Source organism: Capra hircus, chromosome 5, assembly GCF_001704415.2.
Source record: "Capra hircus breed San Clemente chromosome 5, ASM170441v1, whole genome shotgun sequence".
NCBI classification, from domain to species: Eukaryota; Metazoa; Chordata; class Mammalia; order Artiodactyla; family Bovidae; genus Capra; species Capra hircus.
In genome coordinates, this window is record NC_030812.1 from 107,751,410 (window position 1) to 107,777,554 (window position 26,145).

Sequence of the window (26,145 nt, forward strand, 5' to 3'; positions counted from 1 at the left end):
AGCTCCATCCTTTTAGGCTCAGGAGCAGAGGGGAAGCTCCCTGGAGGGGCCGTGAGGGCCGGAGGGCCCAAGCCCTGAGCTCACCGACCCCAGGCCTCTGGCTGTAGGACTAGAGCCCCCCGACACGACCTCCCCTCTTGAGCAGCTCAGCCACGAGAAGCATAATCAGATTGGTCATCTTACCGTCCACCTGCATTTAGGGAGACATGAACACATGGTCTTTGCTGCTCTGTGACTATTGTACTTGTTACGATCGTCCATGTCTTGAGGGAAGGACTGTCTCGGCACACGTCACCCCATTCCCACCTATAAGTGTATAGGTGCTCCTGTCCTGTAAGTGAGGAAGATCCCGCAGGCCAGGTGGGCCTGAGCGGGCACGGGTGGAGCCGCCTGGTCTTCGCGGCTTGGACAGCACCGGCCCTCTCTGTGCAGAAGAACTACAACCGTGGTCTTATTTCTGCAGAGACCTGGTGTTCCCTCAGGCCGCCCCGCTCTCTGTGCTAAAAGAAGACAAGCACGGCCCCTGCTCTTCCCGAAAACGACTTCTGCTTCTGGCCTGTGCGAGGAGGGCAGAGGACTTAAGAAGTTGGCTTCTCAGCCTTTTCCCTCACTGGCAAGTTCTTCTCAGAAAGAAGGAGCCGAGGACGGGAGCCAGGGTGTGAAGTCCAAGGCCGCTTCCTCAAGAGCCTGCCAGCCACCTGGAAGGAAGCAGCCAAGGAGGGCCCAGAATGCGAGCAGAGACCCGCAGAGCGATAACAGATGTCACAGTGACATTCAAGAGTTTAGCAGGGAAACCAGGACAGGCATGATCTTAAACCGCACAGGAAGCTTGTCACAAGTCTCAAGTTTGTTTTTTTTTTTTATTTTCAGAACAGAAGCTGGTTTTATTTTTAAAAAGAGAAGGAGAAAAAAAAAAAAAAAAACGTGATATATGCCAGCGAGGTGCTACTTCCGTCCTCCAGGCTCCGACTGCCAGCTCTCCGCTTTTCCAGAAGAACGATGGACTCTGCAGCTGTCCAGACAGAGGGTCTAGGCCAAGCCCTTTCCAAACAGGGAAGGAGTCAGAGGCCCGACCCACCCAGCATTAGAGGCGGCAGCGCGGGTCCCACTCCAGCTTCTCCTCCATGACCTGCACGGAGGGCGCGGGCCCAGGGACAGGAAATCCCGCCTGCTGGGCCCACCACAGCATCTCCAGTTGGCCCCCCCGCACCACAGATGCCCCTAGCAAACAAGAAAAACAAAACTTCCCGGGCATCTCTTGTTGTGAGTAGGGCAAAGGAAGTAAGTAAAAGGAATCCAGAGAAACGTGGCAGAAGGAAGGGGTTGGCCCCCTGAGCACAAGTGATGGCACCAAGTGTCAGGAAGAGGACGTCTGTCCCCCGGTGAACGAGGCCAGCAGCCGGGACCAGCCGCACCCGCAGTCTCTCGACGGACGGGGAAGTGCAGCTCGTTGGAACCCCCCGCAGCCCCCGACCCCACACCCAAGTGGGGGCCCCCCACGTGTCGCAGTGTCACTCAGCAGGGAGAAGGGGGTGGGGCAGGGGCCAGCCTGGGCCCCCCATGGCTCAGACGTGGAGGGTAGGTGGCAGAGCAACAGCAAAGCTGGAGAGAGGGTATGGGAGCAGAGGGGCTCCCCCCAGGATCTGGGCCCCAGAACTTTGACCACATGGAGTTCAAAGGGCAAGAAGAGGGGTCCTGGGAGAGGAGAGAAGGCAAAAAAAGGAACAATTTGTTGCAAAAGCCAACCAGTTGACCCTGGACCTGGGGGGCGAGGGGCTGGGAGCCCCAACACTGAGTGCAAACATTTTCCTCCCTGCCCCCGCCCCTAGAGCAGGGAGGCTCAGGACATCAGCCCCTCCTGTGTCTCTGTCTTCTGTCAACAACCCTCCAAAACAATGAAGGGCCTCAAAACATTCTCTGGCCCCCAGCACAGAACAGAGGCCCAGGAAGCAAAAGTGACCTGTCACTGAAGCCAGCCTGTGAGAGTCAAGCCAACGCCCATGACTTGGGGCACTTTGTCCGGGGTTTATCACACCACACAAAGCTGCCCAAGCACACGGAGAGGGGGGACCCTTACAAACTGCCCCCACCCCATCCTGTTACCCTGCTACCCCGCCCTCAATACTGTATGTGGGCAATCCCTGGCTATCAGCTGTCACTAGGGAGGGAGGCTGGGTGGGGTGGGGCTTGCCCACCCCCTCCAGTCTACCTTTTCCCTAGGGACTCCCTTGACCAGAGCAGAGGACAAAGGTCACCGCCACCCTTTCTGATCCACGCCAGGCTTCTCAGAAGAAGGGCAGGGGGTGGGAGACGGGTTCCCTACTCCCGTGGGCCCGTGGGTGGCCCAACTGATATCAATCCAGGGACCCCCACCAAAGCTGTTCTGAGCCAAAATCTGACCCAGCCCACAACCAGCCTCAGGAAGGATGGGAGCTATGGGTGCAGAGAGAGGGAGAGACGGAGGGCAGCCAGCTGATCCTCCATAGACCCTGTAATAACACTGGCACCGAACCCCAGCGGGTCCAGTGGCCATGGTAAATGAGACGTCTGAGTCTTTGTCCTTATTTTTTGCAAGCAGCATCAGTGTGCAATGCAACAGAAGTGGAAAGCACGGAGGTAGACACGCTCACTCACCCAAGAAAGGGTGTAGTTTGGTCCTTAGAGTATGGACCCCACCCCGCAGCTGAGAGGAGTGGGGTGGGACTGAGGAAGACCCTGGGTGAGCTTCTCCCTCAGAGGAGGGCCCCTGGGCAGTCCCCAAGTGCCCAGCTCTGTCTGGGAACTAATTCATGGCCACAGATTCAGGTAGGAATGGGGAGTGTGGGTGGGGAGAACAGAGCCTCCCCAGATCTCCAGCTGATCTCAGGTGGCACAGGGTGGACACAAGGAAACAACATGTACACACATGCGTGTGTGTGCACGCACACACACACACACACACACAGATTGCATCTATCATCTGGATGAAACACAACAGACACAGTCCAGGAACAGGGGACTCCAGGTCAATTTCCAGGTGTGGGACACAGGCCACTAGCCACAGCCTAAAAGCAGCTGTCCCATCCAGCCTCCTGCCTGGGTCCCCCTCCTCCACTCTCCCCCACAAGGGAGAGGAATCAGGGTGAGACAGGAGAAGCAGGAAGCAGAGGCACCATGCCCCTGGAGGCTGGAACTCAGAATGGGTGTGGAGAACAGAGCCTGGCGACTTTCCTCCTCTCAGTAGCTGGCTCACTCCAAGCAGTCTTGACCCAAAGTGCTCAGAGTGGCGTGTTGGCCCTCAGCCCCATTAACAGATGATCTAGACTAGGTGAGGAAAGGTCCGAGGACAGGGAGCTGGGTTTCCCAACCCCAGAGTAAGACCCAGACCCCTCAATTCTGGGAGGCCACAGCCAGAGTGTTAACATAGCCATGGGCGCACCCCTCATCCTCGGAGACGCAGTGGCCCAGCTGGGGGGCTCCGGGCGCCGGTGGAGCGGAGGGTGAAGCACCGTAGCCCGACCTGGCCCGACTAGGGGACGCCGGCAGCCCCTGGTCCCAGCAGCCCTCCAGGGCCTCCAGGCCGCGGCAGCCGAGGAAGAAGAGATTCTTGAGCATGAAGACAGAGAGCGGCTGCTGGTAGCTCAGGGCCAGCAGGCAGCGCAGCGCCAGCAAGGGCGCGTCCACCAGGCAACTGCCCAAGAGGCGCAGGAGACAGCTGCAGCCACCGGGCCGCGAGGCCCGGGCCCGGGGCGAAGTGGCGGCGTGGAGCTCGTAGAGCCAGAGTACCGGCGAGGCGAGCGCGAGGAAGTAGACCGCGAGGAGCAGATAGCGCAGGTGCGCGGGCAGCGGCGCGCGGCCGTCCAGCATCAGCTCCACCAGCGCGAAGCTGTCCAGCAGGTCCAGGCACGTGCCCAGGAAGCAGCCGGCGGCGCGGTGCCGCTGCGGCTGCAGGAGCAGGGGCCCCGCGGAGCCGGGGGTGGCGCCCGCTTCGCCGATGGCCCGCACCAGGCAGTAGAGCAGCGGCGCCGAAAGCGCCATGGTGAGGCGGAAGCCCGTGGTGCCGAAGGGTGCGCGCAGTTCGATGAGGTCCAGGATGGACGTGCCCAGGATAAGCACCACCTTGGGCGTGAAGGCGATGGAGTAGATGAGCCAGGCCAGGTAGGCGAAGGCGAACTCGCCGGCCGCCCCGACCGGCCCCGCTGGCCCCGGGCCACCCGCGGCCCCGCGCGCGCCGCGCGCCTTGGCGCCCGCAGCCCCGGCGGGGGCGGCCGGCAGGTGCAGGGGCGCGGCGTGCGGGTGATGCGGGTGGTGGGCGTGTGCACCGCCCCGACGGCCCCGGCTGTTCTTGGCGAAGAAGATGGCCCAACCCGCCGCCACCACCAGGTCGGTGGCCACCCAGGAGCACCAATACAGGTCCGTGACGGCGATGAGGTACACGTCCAGCAGGCCGCCTTGCGCCAGCAGCAGCGCCACGGACAGCGCCTGGTAGCCCCAGCGGCAGCCCGAGCCAGAGGAGCAGCCGCGGCGCCCACCCCCGCGGCCCGACCGGGCCCGGCGCCCGCAGCAACCGCAGCACGAACGGCAGGAGGGGCCGGGGCCGGGGCCGGGGCCGCCCGCACTCCCGACGGCCCCGGCCACGGCGCCCGCGCCCAGGTCAGCGGCGGTCATGCTGCGCGCGGAGGTGGGCGTGGAGGCGCGAGAGGCGGCGGGGGTCCCCGGGGGCTCGGCGGACACCAGCGGCCTGCTGATGCTGGCGCTCTCGTCGTCGTCCTCCCGCTCGGCGCCCGCGCTGCCGCCGCTGCTGCCCGAGCCGCTCCGGCCGCGCAGGAACCGGGGCTGCCGCCGGGCTGGGGGCGGGGCCGCGCGGGGGGCGCCGGGCGCGGGGCGCATTGTCCTCGGCTCCCTCCCGCCTCCCCGGCCGGAGCCGCGCGCCGGAGCCGAGCCCCGCGGCCGGGCGCGCGCGGTGACGGCGGCGGTGACGGTGCGCGGGGCGGCCCAGCCAAGAGCTGGGGGCGGGGCAGGGACACCGGGATTGGATTCGGGGCTGGGAGGGGGAGATCCGGGCCGCGGGGTGGCGGGAAGAAGGGGAGAGGCTGCTGGGCGCGCAGGTTGGGGAGGAGCAGGGAGGACGCTGCCTCGGAACCCGTGGGGACTCGGAGGCGCCCCGTGGGAACGCGGGGGTGAGATGGGAGGTGATCGCGAGGTCCTACCCGCTGAACCCCTGGGCTTTAGGGACCGGGTGGCCTTGGTCTCAGTGTAGACCGTGCCCGCGAGCAACCAGGCTCGGACCTCTGCAAGGCACCAGGGCAGATCTGGCCTCTGCTTCCTCCGGTGCCCTCTCCACTCCCCATTGGGCCACTCTGCCTCTCCCTAAGGCCCTTAAAAGCCACTGGAAGAGTCAGGCCATACTGATTACAAGGACCATAAACAGACATACATTTCTACATATTTATGCCCCTTGCCTGCTTGGTTCAGTGGGCACCCTGGGGGAGGTACCAATCTACAGTGGCCGGAGCAGCTCTCTGAATACAAACGCTGGGAAGAAAGGAACAGAAAGAGGACGGCCCCAGCCAAGCTGGCGCCCGGTATTCTCTGAGGTTCTTAAGGCAGGAATGGGAATCAACTGGAAGAGGTAGCTGCAGAGGAAAAATAAAGAAACACCTAGAGGTGCAGGTGCGTCGACGGACACAAAGGACCACAGCAGTGATGCTGAATGCTGTAGCCAGGCAGTGGAGAGAGCTGTGTCCTGCCAGTCTGCAGGTGGACGTGGGGTTTCACACAGCACGCGCCCGGCGCTCACGTGTGCTGTGTCCAGTCCTCATGTGGGCCCAGCAGGTGTGGCGGGGGAGCTGAGCCCTGGGTTGATGGTCTCAGCTCAACCACTGGGCCTGTGTGGCCTTATTTCATCTCTCTGGGCCTCGGAATATCCAGTTGCAAAAGGGGACCACCATTTGCCTTCCCAGGCTGTTGTATTAGGAGGTCATGAGCTGGGAGGGTTTGGCACAGTTCCTGGTGCAGGATGTGTGAAAGGTAAGTGGTGTCATCATTACAACTGCTCATTTCTCCACCCTTGGGGACACCTACCAGCTCAGACCACTCTTGATTGTTTTCTGAGCTGGATCCCTTCCCAAGACCACACTGGGAGCTCTGCTGCCCAACAGCTCTGGGCTTCGCCAAGCGCCAGGGAGCCGAGCAGTTCTTGTTGGGAACAGCGGTTCTTGGAGCTGGGCACAGGCTTCAGGGCATGAGGGATTTAGCCCTGCCAGCTGGCACCAAGGCCACCCACCCGGGGCAGTTGGGGGGGGGCACTCGTGAGTGTCACAGCAGGTCCAGGTGAAAAAGTGAGCTGGGGACCTGCCAACTGCTAATGGGAGTGATTACAGCCGGGCTCCCAGCCTCCCCTCAGGGAGAACACCAGCCAGCAGCTAACCTGAAAACTAGCCTATAATTCCTGCTCAAGTTAACCGAGCAGAAGAAGCAGAGACGCTGATGAAGGCAAAGAACCGGGCTCCTGAGCGAACACTGATGGCTCTGTCCTCACCCCAGCCTAGGCCCACTACTCTAGCCACCCACTCGGCTCCCTCCTGCCCTTGCCCATCATGCCAGCCCTCGCCCAGACCCCCCCACCCCCGCCAAGGATAGGTCTCCTCCCTGGGAACTTAGGTTGTACCAGATCTTTGAAGTTATCCTTGCATTTCTAAGGAATGGACTCCAGTCGCTCAGAGTAACTTCTGAATGAGATTCTTCAGCCCCATTTCTTTCAGGTCTGAGGCCCTGAATAAAAAGGGCGCAGAAAAGAAGGATGAGAAATCAGGGCACACAATGGAGTATACCAATGGTCTGAGTCCCAGAGGGTCCTCGGTGTTGCAGTGGGTTATGTCTAACCTGTGTACACACTCGAACGCACACATGCACACACAGCGCCTTCACTTCAGCCTGGGAAAAGCTTGACAAAGATGTGGCTGGGATGAAAAGAGGGAAGTTAAGACTTTCTCATATATAAATTGAGTGCAAACATCCCGCAAGGACCTAGGAAAGGGAAGACACACTCGCCAAGCAGCTCCCAGGCTCCCAGGGTCTGTGCTTACGTCTCACACACGATACCCAGGGACAGAGACAGAGGGATGGCACTTTGCTTCCAGACCTCCGACTCCCAGCCCGGTGTCCTCACCTGCCCACCACACTCCTTCTCATAAGCCTAGGACGGCAGCCTGGGAGTGGGGAACAAACTAAGCAGGTTTCTATCCAAAACCCATTTCCCCGAGCACCTGTTAAATGCCAGGGGGTAGAGGGGGACACCAGGTAAAGCTAGTTTGGAGACCTGATACCTCGTCCGTCCGCCTGGAGCAGGGAGGCCAGGATGGGTTGAGAGAGAGAAGACACGCCCAGTCAGCTCAGCAGCCCAGGAAACTCAGTGAGCAGGATCGTCCCCACCCCCAGCACCAAGGTTTAATACCACAGATTTATAAATATATAGATTCTTTCCTGTAGAGGAAGACTAGATCTCAGCTTAAGACATAAAATTAGATACAAGTAACAATTATGAGACTGTTATTGTTTGGTTTGTAACATATATACATCTACCATGTACAACAGTAGTACTAAGAGGGGAACAGAAATAAAATACAAAATGCATAGAAGCATGTTTTCTATTTCTCACTGAAATTACATTGGTATAAATCATAAGATACAATGCATATTATTAGCTTTAGAGCAACTACTAAGAATATAACTCAAAAAACCATTTAAGAGACTTCCCTGGTGGTCCAGTGGCTAACACTCCATGCTCCCAGTGCAGGAGGCCCAGGGTTCAATCTGGTCAGGGAACCAGATCCCATGTGCTGCAACTAAGACCTGGCACAGCCAAATAAATAAATATTTTTAAAGAACACTTTAAAAATTATTAAAGGAATTAAATGTTACACTAGGGGAAAAAAAAAACTCTTAGTACCAAAAAATGAAAAATTTTTTTAAAAAAGAACTTCAGGTTTCAAATATATAGTCGTTGAAAAACATTAATAGATGTATTAAGTAGCACATTGCTGCTGCTGCTAAGTCACTTCAGTCGTGTCTGACTCTGTGCGACCCCATGGATGGCAGCCCACCAGGCTTCCCCGTCCCTGGGACTCTCCAGGCAAGAACACTGGAGTGGGTTCCCATTTCCTTCTCCAATGCATGAAAGTGAAAAGTGAAAGTGAAGTTGCTCAGTCGTGCCCGACCCTCAGCGACCCCATGGACTGCAGCCTTCCAGGCTCCTCCGTCCATGGGATTTTCCAGGCAAGAGTACTGGAGTGGGGTGCCATTGCCTTCTCCACTAAAAAGACTTAGAAACTTTAAATAATATTATCTGAAGAAGAGATATATGTATAACTGATTCACTTTGCTGTGCAGAAGAAACACAACGTTGTAAAGCAACCATGCTCCAATAAAAATGAATAAAAATACATATCTGAAGAAAATCTCTAGAATGCAGTAGAGAGAGCTAGAAGTGGTAACATACTCCAAAGACAAATTGAGTAGATTGGGAAGATCCAAAACAAGCCTAATAGAAATTCCAGAAGGAGAAACTTGAAAGAGTCAGGGAAAGATAATAAAGAAATTACAGCTGAGAATTTTCTAAAATCGGTAAAAACTTCTCCAATCCACAGATTTAAGAATCACAAGGAACCCTAAACAGGAGGAATAAATATAAACATGCTGCTAGATGCTCGGATGTGAAACCAGAGAGCGTCTTCAGGAAAGGACTTTCAGAGAAGCCGTGACAGTGAACCACAGAACAGCAGTTGGATTGACAGCAGGCTTCTCATCAGAAATAACACAAGCCAGAATGCAAAGGATGGTTTAAAAAAATAAAGTTAAATATATCCGCAATCACACTAAATGTCCTATTAAATGAGACAGATGATTGGGCTCAATTTTTTTTTTAATTCCCACCTATATGCTTTTATAAGAAATATTTCTAGGGACTTCCCTGGTGGTACAGTGGGTAAGAATCGCCTGCCAATGGAGGGGACGCTGATTGGATCGCTGACCTGGGAGTATTCCATATGCCATGGGGCAACTAAGCCTGTGAGCTGCAACTACTAAAGCCCGCAGGCCTAGAGCCTGTGCTCCACAGCAAGAGAAGAGCCAGCTCGCCGCAACTAGAGAAAGCACTCAAACAGCAACGACGAGCCACCCAACAGAAAATAAGTTAATAAATAAAAGAAATCTCTCTAAAACATAAAGACAAAGAAAGATTGAAGGTTGAAGAGAAAATGTAAACATATGTATTTTAATGCATTTATATAAATAAACCAAGCAAATATTAACTCAAAAAAGCTAGCATGACCTGGGCTTCCTGGTGGCTCAGTGGTGAAGAATCCTCCTGCCAATGCAGGAGACACGGGTTCGATCCCTGATCCCAGAGGATCCCACACACTGCGAAGCAACTAAACCTATGCGCCACAACTATTGCATCCGTCCTCTAGAGCCCAGGAACCACAGTTACCGAGCCCACAGGCTACAGCTGCTGAAACCGGCACGCCTAGAGCCCATGCTCTGCAACAGGAGAAGCCGCCGCAACGAGAAGCAACTAGTGGCAAGGCCCTGCTCGCCGCAACTAGATAAAAGCCGACACAGCACCGAAATCCCAGCACAGCCAAAAAAACGAAATAAGTAAAAATGATGGCTCAGACGGTAAAGCGTCTGTCTACGATGTGGGAGACCTGGGTTCGATCCCTGGGTTGGGAAGATCCCTTGGAGAAGGAAATGGCAATCCACTCCAGTACTCTTGACTGGAAAATCCCACGGACAGAGGAGCCTGGTAGGCTACAGTCCATGGGGTCGCGAAAAGTCGGACACGGCTGAGCGACTTCACGTTCCTGTTCAAATATGATAAAAAGAAAATGCCTTTAAAAAGCTAGCGTGACCATATTAGCATTAGAAAAAAATAAACTTTATACTCAAGAATATTTTTATGAAATAAAGAATTTCATCATATAGTGATAAAGGAGCTGGCATAGTAGTTGGGGTATACACACTAGACCTAGACTGCCTAGGTTCAAATCCTGACTCCACCACTCAGAAGCTAGGTGACCTTGGTCAAGTTACTTGATCTCTCTGTCTTCAACTTTCTCACCTGTAAAACGGGGACAATAATTAATAGCACCTACTTCATAGAGTTGTTATGAGAGATGGAAGGCACCTGGATGTCTGAGTCACCACCTGGAGGGGAAGACCAAGAGCAGCACCCGGCCTACATCAGTCTATGAAACGAGCGAGAAATACCTTGAGTGCGTTAAGCCATATTTTCAACGTACATGTTTCTGAGAGCTGTTTTGTCCCATTTGTATCCCACCCTCTGCCAAGAGAACACTGTCTTAATTTACTGTAACTTTTTAAAAATGTTTGAAATCCGATAGGACCAAATCCAGGGTCTTCTTCACAACAAGGCAGTTCTTCATTTCTTTCAGGGGCTCAGTAAGTGCTCCGCAGGCATTTGTTGAGTGAATAAATAAAGAGGAAGTTAGAGACACAAAGGAAAGAGCAGACAAGAGGAGACACCCCTTGGGCTCCAAAGGGAGGTCCCGGATGCTGCAGCTGTTCTGGTAGGAGTGAGATCCATAGTGGGAGAAGGGAGAAGGCTTTCAAACCAGACCCCTCTTCTCTGTCTCCTGAAAAAAGAGAAGATGAGGCTTTTTGGAACCAAGAGCTGGAGGAGGCTGGAAGCAAAAGCTGAAGCCCTGACAGCCTCGCAGCCCTTCACAGCAGGAGACAATCCTCACACCTCCAGCCCCTGGCAGAGGCTGCCAGGAGCCCCCGGCAGAGAGCAGGCAGGCATCCCCGCACGACCCAGCTCTCCTGCACCACGCGGTACGGGGGAAGTGACAAGAGAGATTGGGGGAACAAAGCTATTCTAGCCGAGATATTTTAAAAATCCGCCCTCAAGGCAGCATCCGGTTGCTACAGCAACCCTAGCTCCTGGGGAGGCCTGACCACCCACTGGCTCTCCACCTGCCTCAGCCCAGGGGTGTCCTCGGGAGGCCTGAAGCTGCCAGCACCACGGGGACACGGAGGAAGCGTGGGGTTCCAGCACCAAGGTCAGGGCTGGAGACCCACGTGGGCACCGCATGGTCCACTTCTGCTCTGGGCTGATCACTTTATTCTGAACACGTGCTTACTTCCTGTGCAGACTGACTCATGGAGTCTTGCCGAAACACAGAAAGGTAACTTTTTCACTCAGTCAGGCTGAGCAATGAAGCAGCTGGTTGTGGATTTGGTTCCAAGGTCTGGACAAAGCCCCAGAGGAATGAGACCGGTCTGCAGCCTAGCGGCCAGCCCTGTCCTTGACCTGCGTGAGTGACCTGCAGTCACCTTTCCTTCCTGCACCCCGCCTGGAAGGGCCCCTACCACCTTCAGGAAAACCCAAGTGTTAGAAAGGGAGAGAAAGGGCCACAGGGAGAGCAGCTGCCAGCCACAGGGCAGAGCTGGGGGTAGACACACACACTGTCACCCCATCCCTTCAGCCTGGGGCTCCGGCAAGACCCTGCACGCGGCCACACCCAGCGTGGCTCCCCATTCCTGCTGCACTCTCCCTTCACTCTTGGGGGCCTCCTGGGCCCAGGGAGAGCTCGCAGGTCTTAGCTGTGGCTTGGAGGATCTTTTAGTGACAGGAACTCCTAGTAGTGGCATGTGGGATCTAATTCCCTGACCTGGGATCGAACCTGGGCGTTAGGAGCATGGACTCTTAGCCACTGGACCACCAGGTAAGATGCATTGCAGGAAAGTTCTTTAAAGGGACTCTAGCACCACCAGCTCCATCTTCGCCCTCTTCTCTCCGTGGAACGTGGCTGAGATGCTGAGGCCATCCATGCCGCAGGTAGGCAGGCCTGCATGCCAGCAGGGTGGGCAGCAGAGTCCTTGAGATGCCTGCCCCGAATGCCATGATGCTTAGACAGCCTTGGAGACACTGGTCAGGCTTCTGAGACAGGCAGCTGAAGAAAATCCTAAACAGCACAGCATGGTACCTACAACAGCTCCTTTGTGACGTCCACCATCTACAGACGGGAAGGAGCTGGAGAAGAGTGGGGATCGCTGTGGGTGAGGCCCCTGCCCTCCCCCAAGGAACAGGAGGGAGAGAAGCCACGCCTGCCTGTGGGTCTGCAGTCCTGCCACACACCCAGCATGTGGGTGAGGGGACCCAAGAAGGCACCAGCGTGGACAGTGCACAGAGCGCATCTTTTAGAAGACGTAGAGTAAGGAGTGAACTTAGGTCACGGGGTGATGGGGACCTCAGGAAAGATGATGCAGGACAGTGGAGAGAGTGATTTTGTTTTGCTTTCTGTTTTTGTTTGCTGTACCAGGAATCTGAGTTTCCCACCCTGGGATGGAAGCCAGAGTCCTACCCATTGGACCAGCAAGGAAGACCTTGTTTTTACAGGAATTTGAGGGAATCCTTCTGAGCGGTCACATCCCCAGATCCTGAAAAAGGGATGGAGCTTTGTGGATGTGCAAAGTAAGGGAATGGTGAGTGCAGAGGCCCTGAGGCAGGAGGGCCTGACTGCAGGGACCTGATAAGAGAGCTGGTCAAAGCTCTGCTTTGGCTGGGCCTGTGAGGGGCGTCAGGGCTGGAGGGGTTCTGCAGGCGAGGGTGGGCTGCATGTGAGGAGCTGCTGCTGCTTGAAGGTGACGGGCTCTCCTGCAGGGCCTGTGGGCATGGTCTTGCACAGGGACGGGGCACAAGTCATTCACCCTCCCACTCGCCCCTCCCAGGAGCAGCCCAGGGAAGAGTCTGAAGGAGGGAGGGAGCAGAGGGCTATGTCAGCTGCTGTAGGATGGGGACCGGGGCTGGCTGGGGGCGGGCACATGGCGAGTGGGGGCCACAGTCCTGGAAGAGATGCGTGGGATGACTGGGATGACTGGGAGAGCAGCCAGGAACATGAGACAGTTTCTAGAGTCACCGTAGGAAAGGCCCCTCTTTCTTTCCACATCAAGGAAGTGGTTAAGTCCGTGGTGAGGCCTGGATCAGATTCAGTCCTGCACAGACCAGGCTCGAGGCCCAGACTGCAGTGGGCTGGGGTCCACGCTCTCACCAATGCCTCAGGTCACACACTCCACTTGCCCACCATCCTTCCCTACGCGACTTTTTAGTGCATACCAGACAGAGCATCACAAGACACAGCAAAATGAATATTTATTATTGTACAGTTATTTTCACTTAAAAAAAATAGGTTCAAAGTCTCTGGGAAGTAAGTTAAAAGACCATACAAAATAGTGTCTGAGAGTCACAGCCCATGCTGGCAGCAGGCAGAGACCCCAACCAGGTGAGGACGCTGTCTGCATGGGCACGGGAGGGGCTGGGGGCCAGCCAGCAGGCCCACCCCCATCCCTGGGCCCTAGAGAGCCCAGCCCTCCTTGCAGAGGACCAGCTGCACAGCCTCATGCAAGTCGCTGACCACGTGGGCTGCCTCCAGGAGCTCAGGCCTGAAGCCGAAGTCCCGGTGTCCGTGGAACGGAGACCCCTCACTGCCCGGGGCAGGCACGGTGGGGCTGGGGGCCTGGGGGCCGTACACACCCGTGCACACCAGGATGGAGGCGCAGCTCCGGGCCGCACCCTCCTGCTGCGTCTGCAGGTGCTGGTGGAACAGGTTGGCCCCGTAGACATCAGACATGGGGTTGTCGCTGGGGAGAGAGGACCCAGTTCAGTGTGGCGGAAGCGAGCAGGGTGCTGTCCACTCGGGGTGGAGGGGGGCTGGGGCACGAGCACGGGGGAGGAGGGGGGCTCACCCCACGGCGTAGAGGCTCCGGATGGGGGCGGCCCAGCCTCGCCGCGCTGCCTGCTGCGCCAGCAGGCCCTCGGCGTACCGGTAGGTGAGGAGGCTGGGCTTGCCCGTGAGGCCCGAGTAGCACAGCTCCCGGCCTGTCAGCTTGCGGTAAATGGCCTCCAGGCACAGCAGGAAGGTCCCGTGGCCAAACCTGCCAGGGAGGTTTCAATTTTGACATTACTGAATGAACAGGTGACATCAAATTGGCTTTATCAACAATAAGTCACCTCCTGCCATTCGGTCCTACATAACCCACTCCCTTCACCTGTCGTCAGCAAACCTGAACTCTAGGAAGAATGTTCCAGAAGACATGCCTGACCGCGAGCTGTGGGACTGCATTTTAAAAAAGCAACGAGAGCTAACACAGTGACCTGTCCCCCTTGGGCCGCTGCACAGTGGCTCGGGGTTGGCCCCCGCACCAGTGACGGACCCACCGCACAGCTCATCCGGAGGCAGGCGGAAGAGATGTCACTTGTTCGCCTGTGGCCCCAGACAAGCCCAACAGTACCAGCAGCTGCCCTTCCAGGGAGGTCACCTGGGGGTCAGCAAAACCTGAAAACCCTTCCTCTTCCCTCCCCTGCGTCTTATGGGCAGGACACCAAGGAGTGGGGGAACGAGCACCTCGGGCGAAGGCAGGGAGGGGAGGGGAGGGCGCAGAGAACAGGGCCTGAGCCCCGCTCCGGCTCCGCGGGCCGTAAGGAGCCGTCCTGCTGGACGCTGGCGGGCAAGCGGGGGTAGCCTCCACCTCGATCCACCACCCGTGCTCCGTAAGCGGCAGTGTTCCTTTACTACTCAGTATGTGAAGTGACCCTGGAGACTGCTCCCAGAGGGCAGGTCACCATGGTAACCCTGGGGCCTAGAGGAAGGGGTCTGAGCTCAGAGCACCCGGATGGCTGAGGAGCCACCAGCAGCTGGAGGCGGGGACCCAGGGCTGAAGCGGGGACCCCGTGTCCTCACCTGGGCATCTTGGCTTCGGCCATCCAGAGGAGGTCCGTGTTGCTGGCCAGGACAGGGAGGTGGGGGTAGGGGGCCGTTGCCAGACCCGTGCCAGGGTTCCCGTCGCTGAGGAGGACATCGGTGATCAGCTGCAGGCTCGTCTCCCAGCGCACAGGCTCCCCCAGGAGAAGCACCCCTGCAGAGCGCGGACGGTGAGCCATGGCGCAGGGCGCCCCTCGGGGAGTCCTGCCGAGCCCGGCCCCAGCCATTCCCCGGGTGCATGGCCCTGGAGAGGGCACAGGTCCCAGGAAGTGGACAAAGCCGAGCCAGGAGGAGCTCCTGAGGGCTCCTTCGTGTGTCCACCTGGCCATCCAAGGGTTAAAAGCAGACGAGCAACAGCCCCTGCTGACCGACCCTTGCCCAGCACCTCAGCCACCCGGTCACGTCCCCCGAGCCCCAGGGCCAGCTGGAAACACAGTGGAGAGACAGGGTCACAGGGCCGACGCTGCCCACGTCCCTCTGAGACTGTAGGCTAGTTCTCAGCGTGTCTCAGCCTCGGCTTCCTCAACTACATAAGGACAACACTCACTGCTGTGCGGAGGATCAAAGTGAGACCCGGCAGAACACCCAGGCTGAGCTGCCCACAGGCTCCGCGCCAGCTTCAAGACCAGGCGCTGGCCAGTCCACGGCCCGCTGGGCAGCACGCCCCAGGGAGCTGTTTTCATTGTCATAAGGACTGACACGCGCAGTGAGGGCTGTGGGAGGGGCTGGGACGCGAGGGGCTCAGCACAGCCCTGCTCAGTCAAGCCCCCCAGGTCTACTGACAGCTGACACACAGAACCACCTGCTTACCATGAGATATGCCTAAATCTTAATTCCATTCCCCACAACGTATTTTTTGGTAGGGTTTTCATAAACACAGATTTTTTCCAAAATGCAACTATCATGTTGGTCATGAGAAGACTGCACTTCATTTCTTCAAAACTTTACCAAGATTTATTCCCAATCGGGAAAAGCACATCACCAGTGATGACACTGCCCCTAACTTGAGTCACACTGAGGCACACCTACACACCTGTGAACACACTGCGTTTGTCACACTGAGGCACACCTACACACCCGTGAACACACTGCGTTTATAGCTGTGACACTCCCGGGGATTCTACTTTTGCTATGATCATTTTGCTACTTAACTATGTTCTCTTGGGTAATTATTACACACTGAAATGCAGATTACCTTACTAAAAAACGTTTATTTCTCCATACAATTATGGCTTTCGAGTGAATTAACCTTTGTGTATGGTGGTGGTGGTGGCTGAGGCACTAAGTCGTGTCCGACTCTTGCGACCCCATGGACTGTAACCCTGCCAGGCTCCTCTGTCCATGGGATTCTCCAGGCAAGAATACTGAAATGGGTTGCCATTTCCTTCTCCATAACATTTGTGTATAGGAAAGTTATAGTATCTATGAGAACACTCAGGATAGTAAGTGGAACCATACAATATTTTTTCTGTTGCCCAGGCAGAACTGGGTTCAACAGGGCTGAGAAACACTGGGCCAGGTTACCTTAGGCACCTTTCCACTTAGATTTTCCACCTTTACAATTTTTCTGGAATAATGAGGCAGGTGGCATGGGGAAGGAAAGATGAGCAGCTAATGTCTCAGAGGTGGTGAATGGCAGATGGAGACCAGAGCCCAGTGTCTAGCACCCTGCCCACACTGCCCACATCACGCAGGGACCTCATTACCTTCAATCGCAGGGAAGTCACTCCTTGGAAGCGGCTGCAAGAGACCAAGAAGAGACCGTCAATGCCATGGTCACCTGGTTTCCAGGGCTGGGATGTATGAGGACAGACAGAGGGTCCCTTGGTGTGGCCCAAGCCGAGGTGAAGCTGACAGGCCAAGGGGGGGGTCCCCAGGGAGAGGGTGAGAGTGCCCAGCGGGGGCACCACGTGTGAAGGTCAGCCAGGGGTCGGCTGCTCCACTGTCTTCTCGCAGCAAGGATGGGAGGTGCCGGTCTGGAATCAGGCGGCCGAGAAGATGAGCCCAGGAGGGATAGGAGCCTGGCGTCACTCCGGGGGCAGGGCCACCACTGACTGCGGTCTTGGGGCCCATTCCTTCCAGGAACAGCTGCCCAGGTCTCGGCTCTGCCAATGACCAGCTGAGACCTGGGCCAAGCACATCCCTGGGGGCTGTCACTGTGCTGTCCTGAGAGCTGGGGCGACGCCTGGCTGAGGACACACAGTGCGTGGCTCAGAGGCAGGGGAGGGATGGGAGCCCCGCCCCACCAGGGGCCCCAGGACTGCAGAGCCACGATCAACCCTACAAAGGCTAGGGTCCTCCCAGGTGACTGGGAGAGCTGGTAAAGCACAAAGCCACCAGCTGGAGGGGACGAGAGGACTCTAGAAGGAGAGAGGACAGTCCTCACCATGCACATCTAGGGACTAAATCCTCGGCCAGTCGTGTCCTGCGAGGGACCTGCTCTCTGGGGGCAAGGCTGCAGGGTCAGCGAGGGGGGCCCGAGCATGTCCCGTTACCGTGGTCTTGGGCCGCCGCTGCAGATCCACCATGTCCAGCACAGGGAAGGCAGCCCGCAGCTCATCCACTGTGACCAAGTGCTTGAAACCCAGTCTGCAGCAAGGTCAGGAAGCAAAGTGGCCAGGGCAGGGTGCGGGGGGAGATGCCTTTGAAAGTGAAGGAAGCACCCCCAACCCGATCAAGCCCGCCTCAACCCTAGACAGAGCACATGAGGCCAGCACGCACCAGCAGCTACTGCATGCAGGCGTGGGTGCCGGTGGTGGGCACCCCCGGGCAGAGGCACACAGGAAGCCCCATCCCCGAGCTCACACTGGCCCAGAGCCGGGAGCACCAGCACTCTGAGGACGGCTGAGAGAAGACTCCTCGGTGAGGAGGAGGCTGGGCAGAACCTGGAGAAGCCAGGCCGGATGACATCTGGACGATGGGCAGATGGATCAGATTCAGTCTAAAGGGGGTGGGGGACACAATGCAGCCTCACTCTCCAACGCTCTCTGCTGTGCTCCTTCCTAAGGCCCTTCTCGCTGCCTCCAGCAGGAGCCCTGATGAGGCAGCAGGCGTGTGCTGCTCTGGCCCCCAGGGCGTGGCTGCCCACACCAGTGCTCAGCTCGGGTTCGCAGGAGCCGCAAGTGAACGGGATGCTTCAGAGTGGGGACTGATCCTTATAAGCACACGCCTGGAGGTGAGCCTCACACAGATGCACACTGAGCACAGGGAGCCGTGGGGCCCTAACTGGACCACAGAACCACCTGGGCTCTCGGGCCACGGTGAGTCAGACTCTCCAGGGAGCTGCCCAGTGGGCTGATGGTGGGCCTTCAGGAACCCCCAGACACCAGGGCTGGACACCTGGGAGCTGCCCTCCCTCCTCTCGTGGGCACCAAGCAGGCTGGGCCCCAGTCCCCTCAGCCGGGCGAGGACAGCAGAGCTGGAAGCAGCAGAAGGATACGCTCGAGCGTTTTCCACCAGGGGCCCCTGCCCAGACACCAGCATCCGCCTGTCATGATGCTGCGAGAAGAGCTTCATGGGGCTGTGGGACAGGATCACCTGGTCAGGCTGCACCTGCAGGGCAGCCGAGAGAGGGAGAGCAGATGACACGCAGGTGAGGGCAGCCAAGGGCAGCGTCGGGAGCAGTGGGGACACGGGGAGGAGAAACGGGCCCAGAGGGGGCCCAACTCTTCTGGAGCTACCCCAACATGGGTGAGGGGCCCGGACAGCAGAGCCTGCAGGAGCTGTGGCCACCACAGGCCCCGCTCGCCCTGCTCCCCACACCCCGATCTCTCAGCCCTGCTGGAAAACCACAGGGTTCGTGCACGAGCTCAGACCTGCCTCTGCCTCTGACAGTTTTCAGTTCTAAATAAAACCTGGCTTTTCAGCATCTATGCTAATGGCGACCTCAAACACCCACTGTCTGGACACCAGGGGAGGACCAGCCTTGTCCCCAAGCAGTGTCCCAGCCACTCAGCAATGGCTCTACTCTCTAGGTTTCATGAGGACTCTTTCCAAAATCCAGATCCACTGCCAACACATGCCATGTGGATGCTGGGGGGTGAGAGCTGCTGGTGGGCGAAAGACAAGAGCTCCAGAACTGTGCCATCCTACTCATAAGAAAAGAGCACTGTCACCTCAGCATCCCCCCAGCACATGGACACTTAGAAACACGTGACCCTGAGGCCCGGGAGGAAAGACAGAAATGGCCAAGTCCACAGTGCTCACTTTCATAAAAGAGGACTCTGCCAATGGGGCTCTCTCCCTGAGTCTGGCCTTGAGCTTCAAGTTATTTTTCCAGCTCGTATGGAAGATTTACACTGGCTCATCCACAGTGTCCCCCACCCCGGGGCAAGGGTGCAGTCAGTGTTGGAGAAAGGGGTTCCATGGTGGGGGGAGGTCCTCACCTGGAAGCCCAACTGGGCCGACAACTCCTCGGCTTTACTGCACTGCGAGATGTTCCCAGCATTTGTGACGAAGACCACGGGCACCCGCAGCTGCCCCTGAGGGTCCAGCAGCCGGCGAAAGGCCTCCTGCGCGGCAGGGATGACCTGGTGGCCCCTCACCAGCACCCCATCAATGTCCAACAGCAACCCAAAAGTGGGCGGGCTCTGCACGGAGAGGAGACGAGAACGGCCCAAGTCAGGCAGAGGGGTAGTGGGGTGGGGAGGCGAGGGAGGAGGCCTCATCCCCACCCTCGGGCCAGCCCGGGCCACGGATTCCAGAGGATGACTTGGGGTTGCCGGCCAGGCAGATCCATCTGCAATAGAGAATTAGGCCTTTTCAGGTATTTTTAAGCACGTAACTATTTGGTTAAAGTTATTTTTGCATAACTGATATAAAGGATTACTTTAATTTCATTTATTTATTTATGGCTGTGCTGGGTCTTTGTTGCTGCACGCGCTTTCTCTAGTTGCATCGAGAAAGCTAGTTGTGTGTTTCTCTAGTTGTGGCGGGTGGGCTCAGTAGCTGCAGCTCCCCGGCTCCAGAGCACACTCAGCAGCTGTGGTGCATGGGTTTAGATGCTCCACGCGCTGTGGGATCTTCCCCAAGCAGGATCGAATCACCGTCTCCTGCGCTGGCAGGCAGATTCTTTACCACTGAGCCACCAGGGAGGTCCCTAAAGGAATTTTTTAAATTGGAAAATAGAGAAATTCAGAAATAAGCCCAGGACTTGAACACGACGGATCAGTATTTCTTTTGATCGCCTTTTTCTAGTCTTCTGTTTGTTACGTGGCTGAGACTGCACCTTATATGTATGATTTTGTGCCCCGTTCTTTTTGCTTGATGTGAAACATTTTAATCTATTGCAACAGCCTTCATAACCACCTTTTAAGTTTTACCATAACAGCACACACAGAGCTTTTAAAAACCACTCAATCGCTACAGATGACATAGAGAAAAAAATGTTACGATTCCTGCTTCCTCTTCCACCCAGTGCCAACCCCTCTTGGTATTTTCCAGAAACCCTTCCTGGATGGTGCTACTTTCTCATCTTTTCGCCAACACACAGAAGGCACTATGCTGTGCTTTTTTCCCATCTTCTCTTCACTGGTCTCTCTTGGTTTTCTTTCGGCATCAGTACACACAGACTTACATCCTCCATGTTTCTGGCTACATAATATTCTCAGTGAATATTCCACTAATATTAGGTTTCCCTTATCTCACTTAGGTTTCCCCATATTCTGCGGCTACAAATTACATTATAAAGAACCTCCTCCTGCTTGCTGATTTTTCCATATTACGGACATTTCCTTAAGCTAGATTCTTAGAAGCAAGGGTAGTAAGCCAAATGGGTACAGACATTTCAAAGACAGAACACCTCCTAACAAGCTGTCTTCTAAAACATGTATCAGCTCACATGGACCCTGGTGCCCTTGCCAAAGAGGTTTTCACAATATCAAAGAGTTTGTTAAGAATCAAATGTCTTGTTAGTTTCAAAGTTAAAAAAAAGAAAAAATCTCCTCTCAATCTGCATTTCTTGGATTTACAAAGTTGAACACTATTCTCTTTTTAAAAATTCATCCCACCTCTTATTTTATGAACTATTAACACACAAGACGTTTTTCAATTGTCAGAAAAATCCAACCTAACCTGTTTGCCATTTTCCTTTTGTTTGCATCAGCCAAGTCAAGCCACTCTCATCGCACACATATTGTGTTTATGTTCAGAATATCCTTATTTTCTTGGAGGTGCACAGAGAAGAATTTAGGGTTGAAATAACAAGAAATCAGGGATTCATTTCAAACTCTTAGAGACACAAAATAGAAGAGGGTGGAGGGAGATAAGCAAAGCAAGTACAGCCAAATATTAATAACTGCTGATTCTGGAAGATGGGTCTATGCAGTTCATAATACTGTTCTTAGATTTCCTTTTTAAATACACAGTTAAAATATAAGATAGCTTGTTTGTGCTGATGACAGCAAAAGCTGACCATAGTTTCACTGCTCTTAGTGGCCATATTCTAAATAGTTTGCTCTCTTAGACATAAGAATCCACAGACCCCACTACTAAGAACAAGAAGGTCTCAGGACAATTTAGCAATGACCGGGCACTCCCTCATCTATTCCTGTGGGTGTGTAAACTCTACCTCCAACGATCAGGTGTGTGCAGTCACAGAAACAGGATCTAGCCACCAACTGAGTGAGTCAAGGCCCCTCCATCATTAAGAACAGGAAACGGGAGGACTGGGGTCTGGGGCTTCTCTACTCTTACTGCTCAGCTTCTCTGAAAACCTAAAACTGCTCTAAAAAATAACATCTATTAATTTTTTAAGTGAAGTTTCCTAGAGCAAAGGAAACAGGATTAGATTCTTTTTCTTCTCATTCTTTTTTCTTTTTATTCTCTTCTGTATTTTTATTCTATATCACTTCATTATTTTTAATTAGTCCTGGGTATCAGGCTAGATTTTCTAATTAAAGTTCATATTTGTGGCAGTGCTAAAATGTGTGGTTTTCTACTATATATAAAATAAAGAAGGAACTAACATATAGCACAGGGAACTATACTTGATGTTCTGCCATAACCTATAATGGAACAGACTCTGAAAAAACATATATATGTGTGTACTACTGTGTGTATATACACATATATATGTATATGTACACACTCACAATTAAACCACTTTGCTATATGCCTGAAATTAACACAATACTGTAAGTCAACTATACTTCAATTTTTAAAAGTGTGGTTTTAAGATTAGTTTGAAATGAAGGGACAACGAAGATGCTCCTTTGTGTTTCTGCTTCTTATCTGGAACTGGTGGATGTGTTTTTCAACAATAGCAGCACAACCACCATTTGGGACACTGTCCACTCCGACTAGCTCCATCTCTGCAGTCCCTGTGACAGGTACTGCCTACATCACACAAAGTGCCCGTGGTAGCCTCTTGCAAAAACACTGCATGCTAAGGGCTAGCCCTGACGCCGACGTGCTTAGTCGCTGAGTCGTGTCTGACTCTTTGCGAACCATGGACTATATAGCCTGCCAGACTCCTCTGTCCATGGATTCTCCAGGCAAGAATACTGGAGTGGGTGGCCAGTTCCTTCTCCAGGGGATCTTCCTGATCCAGGGATTGAACCCATGTCTCCTGCATTCCAGGCAGATTCTTTACCGCTGAGCCACCAGGCAAGCCCTGGATTAAACCAACTGTGACGGCAAGCCTCACACACCAAGCGGGTTGGTGCATCCGCGGATGCGGGGCCCAGCTGTGGGATTCAAGCACCCGAGGGTTTCGGTGTCCCCTGTGAACACCAAGGGGCGGCGGTAACTTGCCTTAAGTCACACGGGGAGTGAGTGGCCCGGGCAGGGCTGACTCCGAAAGGAGCGGCATCACTTCTCCCTCCTCCCACTCTCGCCACCAGGAAAGTGGAGAAAGTCAGGACCTGGGGGGCTGGGGTCCTGCCTAGGGTCCCGAGTCCCCAGCCCCCGGGTGGCCCCCGCGACGGGGGGCTGTGCGGACGGAGCCGGGGAGACAGTGACCCGCGTGGCAGGCCCGCAGGGGACGTGACGTCGCCACTCGCGGCCAAGGCGGGAGAGTGGAAATGACATCCAGAGGTCGGGAACCCAGCTCCGAGTCCGGCACGAGAGGTCCCTCGGGCTCCCGCCGCCCACCCCGTATCCGCCGCCCTCACCTGCGTTCCGCCGCTCGCGAAACGCCTGCCCCCGAGCCACGCGGCCGCGCGCACCGCCCGCCGCCACAGCCCCGGCGCCCACCGCGCCGCCACCTCGCCGAGCACAGCCATGGGCCGCCGCCTGCGCGCTCCGCGCAGCCAATCAGAGGCCGGCGGCGCCCGAGGCACCACGGGAATTGTAGTCTCGCCTCAGTATCGGGGGGCGTGGGGCTGGCGCGGGACATCTCGGGAGCTGTAGTTCTGCCTCGGCCTCTGGGAACCGCGTCTGAGCTCTGTCTTATTTATCAGACAATGGGAAGTTTATACCTCTTGACCCCTTCTCCCATTTCGCAACCCCACCCCGCCTCGGGCAATCACCAGTCTCTGGTTCTCTGGATCTGTGAGCTTGGTTATTCTGTTTCTTAGATTTCACATGTAAGTGAGCTCACACAGCATTTGGTTTTTGCTGATTTATTTCACCGAGCTTAATACTTTCAGGGTCCATCAACGTTGGACCCCTTACCTCGTGGGTCTCCCACTCTGCAGGGCTGTAGGCCATCTGGAATAGGAGCTCACAACCCTGCCACTCTCCCCTGGGGTCCCGGCCCCCTTAACCCTCTACTCTAGGCAGCTTTATTCTATTTGGCTTTGTGTAAGTTATTGGGGGAAAGAAGGGTGGGTTTTTCTGGAAGAGCTCTGGGATCCCAGATACAGCTCCCAACATCACAGGATGGTTCGGGCGAGGGGGTTGGAAGAGGCCATTCCAGGAGCTCTTGGATCCAGACTGACCAAGGTGCTGATCCCCTCGGCCTCCAACTCCCCTCTGAGCAGTGTTGCAGAGTCTACAGAAAATTATGTCTGGTTTCTTACTTTTCCCTTCAAAATGTTGTCCATATACTTTCTTTTTCCCATTTCTACTTCTAACCTGCATGGACCCTCTAGCTTTGACATGTAAAGGAAGACCCTGCTTCCCACGAAGCAAGGGTGACTGCACGTCCTCTGACCCGCGGAGGTGGTGGAGGTGCTGTCTATAAGCCCAGGAACTTGCCCTCAGGGCTTCTGTCACCTGGCTCTTTATTCATTCATTGCATAAATTAGCTACTTATTATATTGCAAGAGTTTGGGCTTTTTGAGTTTTTTTGTCTTATTTTTTTGGCCTGGCCAGAACTTGCAGCTTGAGGGATCTTAGCTCCGGGATTGAACCTGCACCCTCAGCAGTGAAAGCATGGAGTCCTAACCACTGGACGGGCGGGGAAGTTCCAAGAGTTTAGCCTAACATATATTTGAAAAGAGAGAAGGGCATGGCAACCCACTCCAGTATTCTTGCCTGGAGAATCCCATGGCCAGAGGAGCCTGGCAGGCTACAGTCCATGGAATCGAAAAGAGTTGGACACGACTGAGCGACTATCACACACACACATTTGAAAGAAAAGAACCCAGGTGTCAGCTAGAGGACCTTGTTTATTAAGCTCTGGTGTGTCTTCCCACCCCACCCCCAAACCCTGATTGAGACAGAGGCAGGGAGGGAAGAGGTGGGAGGAAGACCCTCAACTAAAAGCAAAGCAAAGCTCCGGACAGGTGGGCAATGTGCGCCTTTCATCACAGAAAAGGAAACCGAGTTTACATGTGCATTTGTTTATTATGCAAAGAAACACACACAAAAAACTAATAAACGTGGTGGGAGAAATAGGTGGAGTGGGAAAGGTCGGGGGCGGGGGCAGAGGGGGGGTCTAAACCTTTCAAAGTATCCCTTTTCGTGTTTTTTGATTTTTGAAATGTGATTCCATGTGTATTCGAACTTTTTGTTTTAAATGTAACAAAATATAACACTGCGGTGGCCCTACCTTCTCCTCCCACTATGAGCTCTAAGCCGGTTCAAAGCGCAGGATGTCCACGACAGGAGTTAGCCTTTCTTCCCGGAGCGGATGGGGCAAAGCAGCGGAGGCGGGCAGTGCAAGCGAGAAGGCCGAAGCCGGGGGCACAGACCCCAGGTGTGCTCGCTCACCTGGAAGAAGGAAGCGCGCGGCAGCCGGCGAGTCTGAACCCGGGAGGGCGCTGGGAGCGAGCGGCGGCGCCTGCTCTACCTACGGCGGCCACGAGGGGTCAGCCGCGCGCCGCCCGCCGCGGATGCTGCCAACGCAGGTGCAACAGGTGCGCGCCGCTTCTTCCACGACAGCCCCCGGGGGCGGGGGAGCGGGGGACCCTGGACAAAGGCTCCGGGCAAGAATCCGTTCCTCCCGGGCCACAGGAAGCATCCTCCCGCCGCGGATGCTGCCAACGCAGGTGCAACAGGTGCGCGCCGCTTCTTCCACGACAGCCCCCGGGGGCGGGGGAGCGGGGGACCCTGGACAAAGGCTCCGGGCAAGAATCCGTTCCTCCCGGGCCACAGGAAGCGGAGACAGTTTCCGGGGCTGAGACACCGCCGAAGGCTAATCAGGGGCTCTCAAGAGTGGGCAGGGGAAGGGTCAGACTGCCGCCTGAGACCTGATGCGTCCTGGCCTCGCTGAACTAAGACGGGAATGGAGCGACTGTGGGTGGGTTAGGAGCTGGTTAGAGTGAACTCCACCCTCCATAAAGGAACCCCTGACAGGAGAGAAAATAGCTGCGTGTTGTAAGGTGATCACTTAGCCAGGGAAGTGGCTGTCACCTGCTGTGTGACCTGGGAGAGTTACTGGCCCTCTCTGGGCCCCAGTTGAGTCCCTGTCACTCAGGTTAGATAAAATGATCTTCGGGCCGCTCCCAACTCTCATTCTGTGAATCTAAAACTTCCAGTCCCCTGACACTTACCCCCAAGAGGGGGCTTAGCCCCAGGGAGGTCTGGCTGGACCTAGCAGACCTATTCCCCTAACATGGTCTCCAGACAGTCCCCAGGAAAAGGCCCTTTGGAAGGTCGGATCCTGGCCACCCTGAAGGCTATTGGCTGAAACGCCTGGACCCTGTGGAACCCAGCATCACTGCCTGAGCCACACCATCCAGGTGAGAACTGGGAGCTATCCTTATTTCTCATCTGAAAGTGCTCGCCACCCCCACCATGCTGCCAGACCCCGCGTGGTGGATGAACACGCTTCCAGACACAGCAGAAAGGACAAAGAAGGTTGCATTGTCTTTAGGATGACTGCTATTTAAAGTAACATATATGTGGAATATATATGTAAAGTAACATATGTGAAACATATGTATAAAGTAACATGTATGTGAAAATAACATTTATAATGTTATAATATAACATTTATAATGTTAATTATAATCAGCAGTCTGATTTAATTCTGCCAAGAGATGCGTCTACACATAGC

The 26,145-nt window shown here is 55.4% G+C and overlaps 2 protein-coding genes across 3 annotated transcripts; both read right to left on the reverse strand.

Annotated features, from left to right (window-relative positions):
- Window positions 2,990-4,869, reverse strand: CECR6 (cat eye syndrome chromosome region, candidate 6). Its single transcript, XM_018049067.1, has one exon. It carries the CDS (start codon window positions 4,867-4,869, stop codon window positions 3,370-3,372), a length of 1,500 nt encoding a protein of 499 aa, XP_017904556.1. The 3' UTR covers window positions 2,990-3,369.
- Window positions 13,129-22,999, reverse strand: CECR5 (cat eye syndrome chromosome region, candidate 5). 2 transcript variants are annotated; one of them, XM_018048703.1, is made up of 8 exons: window positions 22,874-22,999; window positions 19,148-19,351; window positions 18,202-18,314; window positions 17,258-17,351; window positions 16,469-16,502; window positions 14,742-14,916; window positions 13,747-13,935; window positions 13,129-13,641 (listed from the first exon to the last, which is right to left on the reverse strand). In XM_018048703.1, the coding sequence occupies exons 1-8, from the start codon at window positions 22,982-22,984 to the stop codon at window positions 13,356-13,358; spliced, it is 1,206 nt and encodes a 401-aa protein (XP_017904192.1). In that variant the 5' UTR covers window positions 22,985-22,999; the 3' UTR covers window positions 13,129-13,355. The 2 variants fall into 2 exon arrangements, with proteins under 2 accessions (XP_017904192.1, XP_017904193.1); XM_018048704.1 differs by having other exon boundaries at window positions 19,148-19,500; window positions 22,874-22,959.

Coding starts and splice junctions, on each gene's coding strand:
- CECR6 (XM_018049067.1), bottom strand. CDS start 4,869: ATGCGCCCCGCGCCCGGCGCCCCCCGCGCGGCCCCGCCCCCAGCCCGG.
- CECR5 (XM_018048703.1), bottom strand. CDS start 22,984: ATGGCTGTGCTCGGCGAGGTGGCGGCGCGGTGGGCGCCGGGGCTGTGG. Junction 17,352..18,201: donor CTGGTGGAAAACGCTCGAGC/GTATCCTTCTGC, acceptor ACCTTGCTGCAG/ACTGGGTTTCAAGCACTTGG. Junction 13,936..14,741: donor GCCGAAGCCAAGATGCCCAG/GTGAGGACACGG, acceptor CCTCCCTGGCAG/GTTTGGCCACGGGACCTTCC.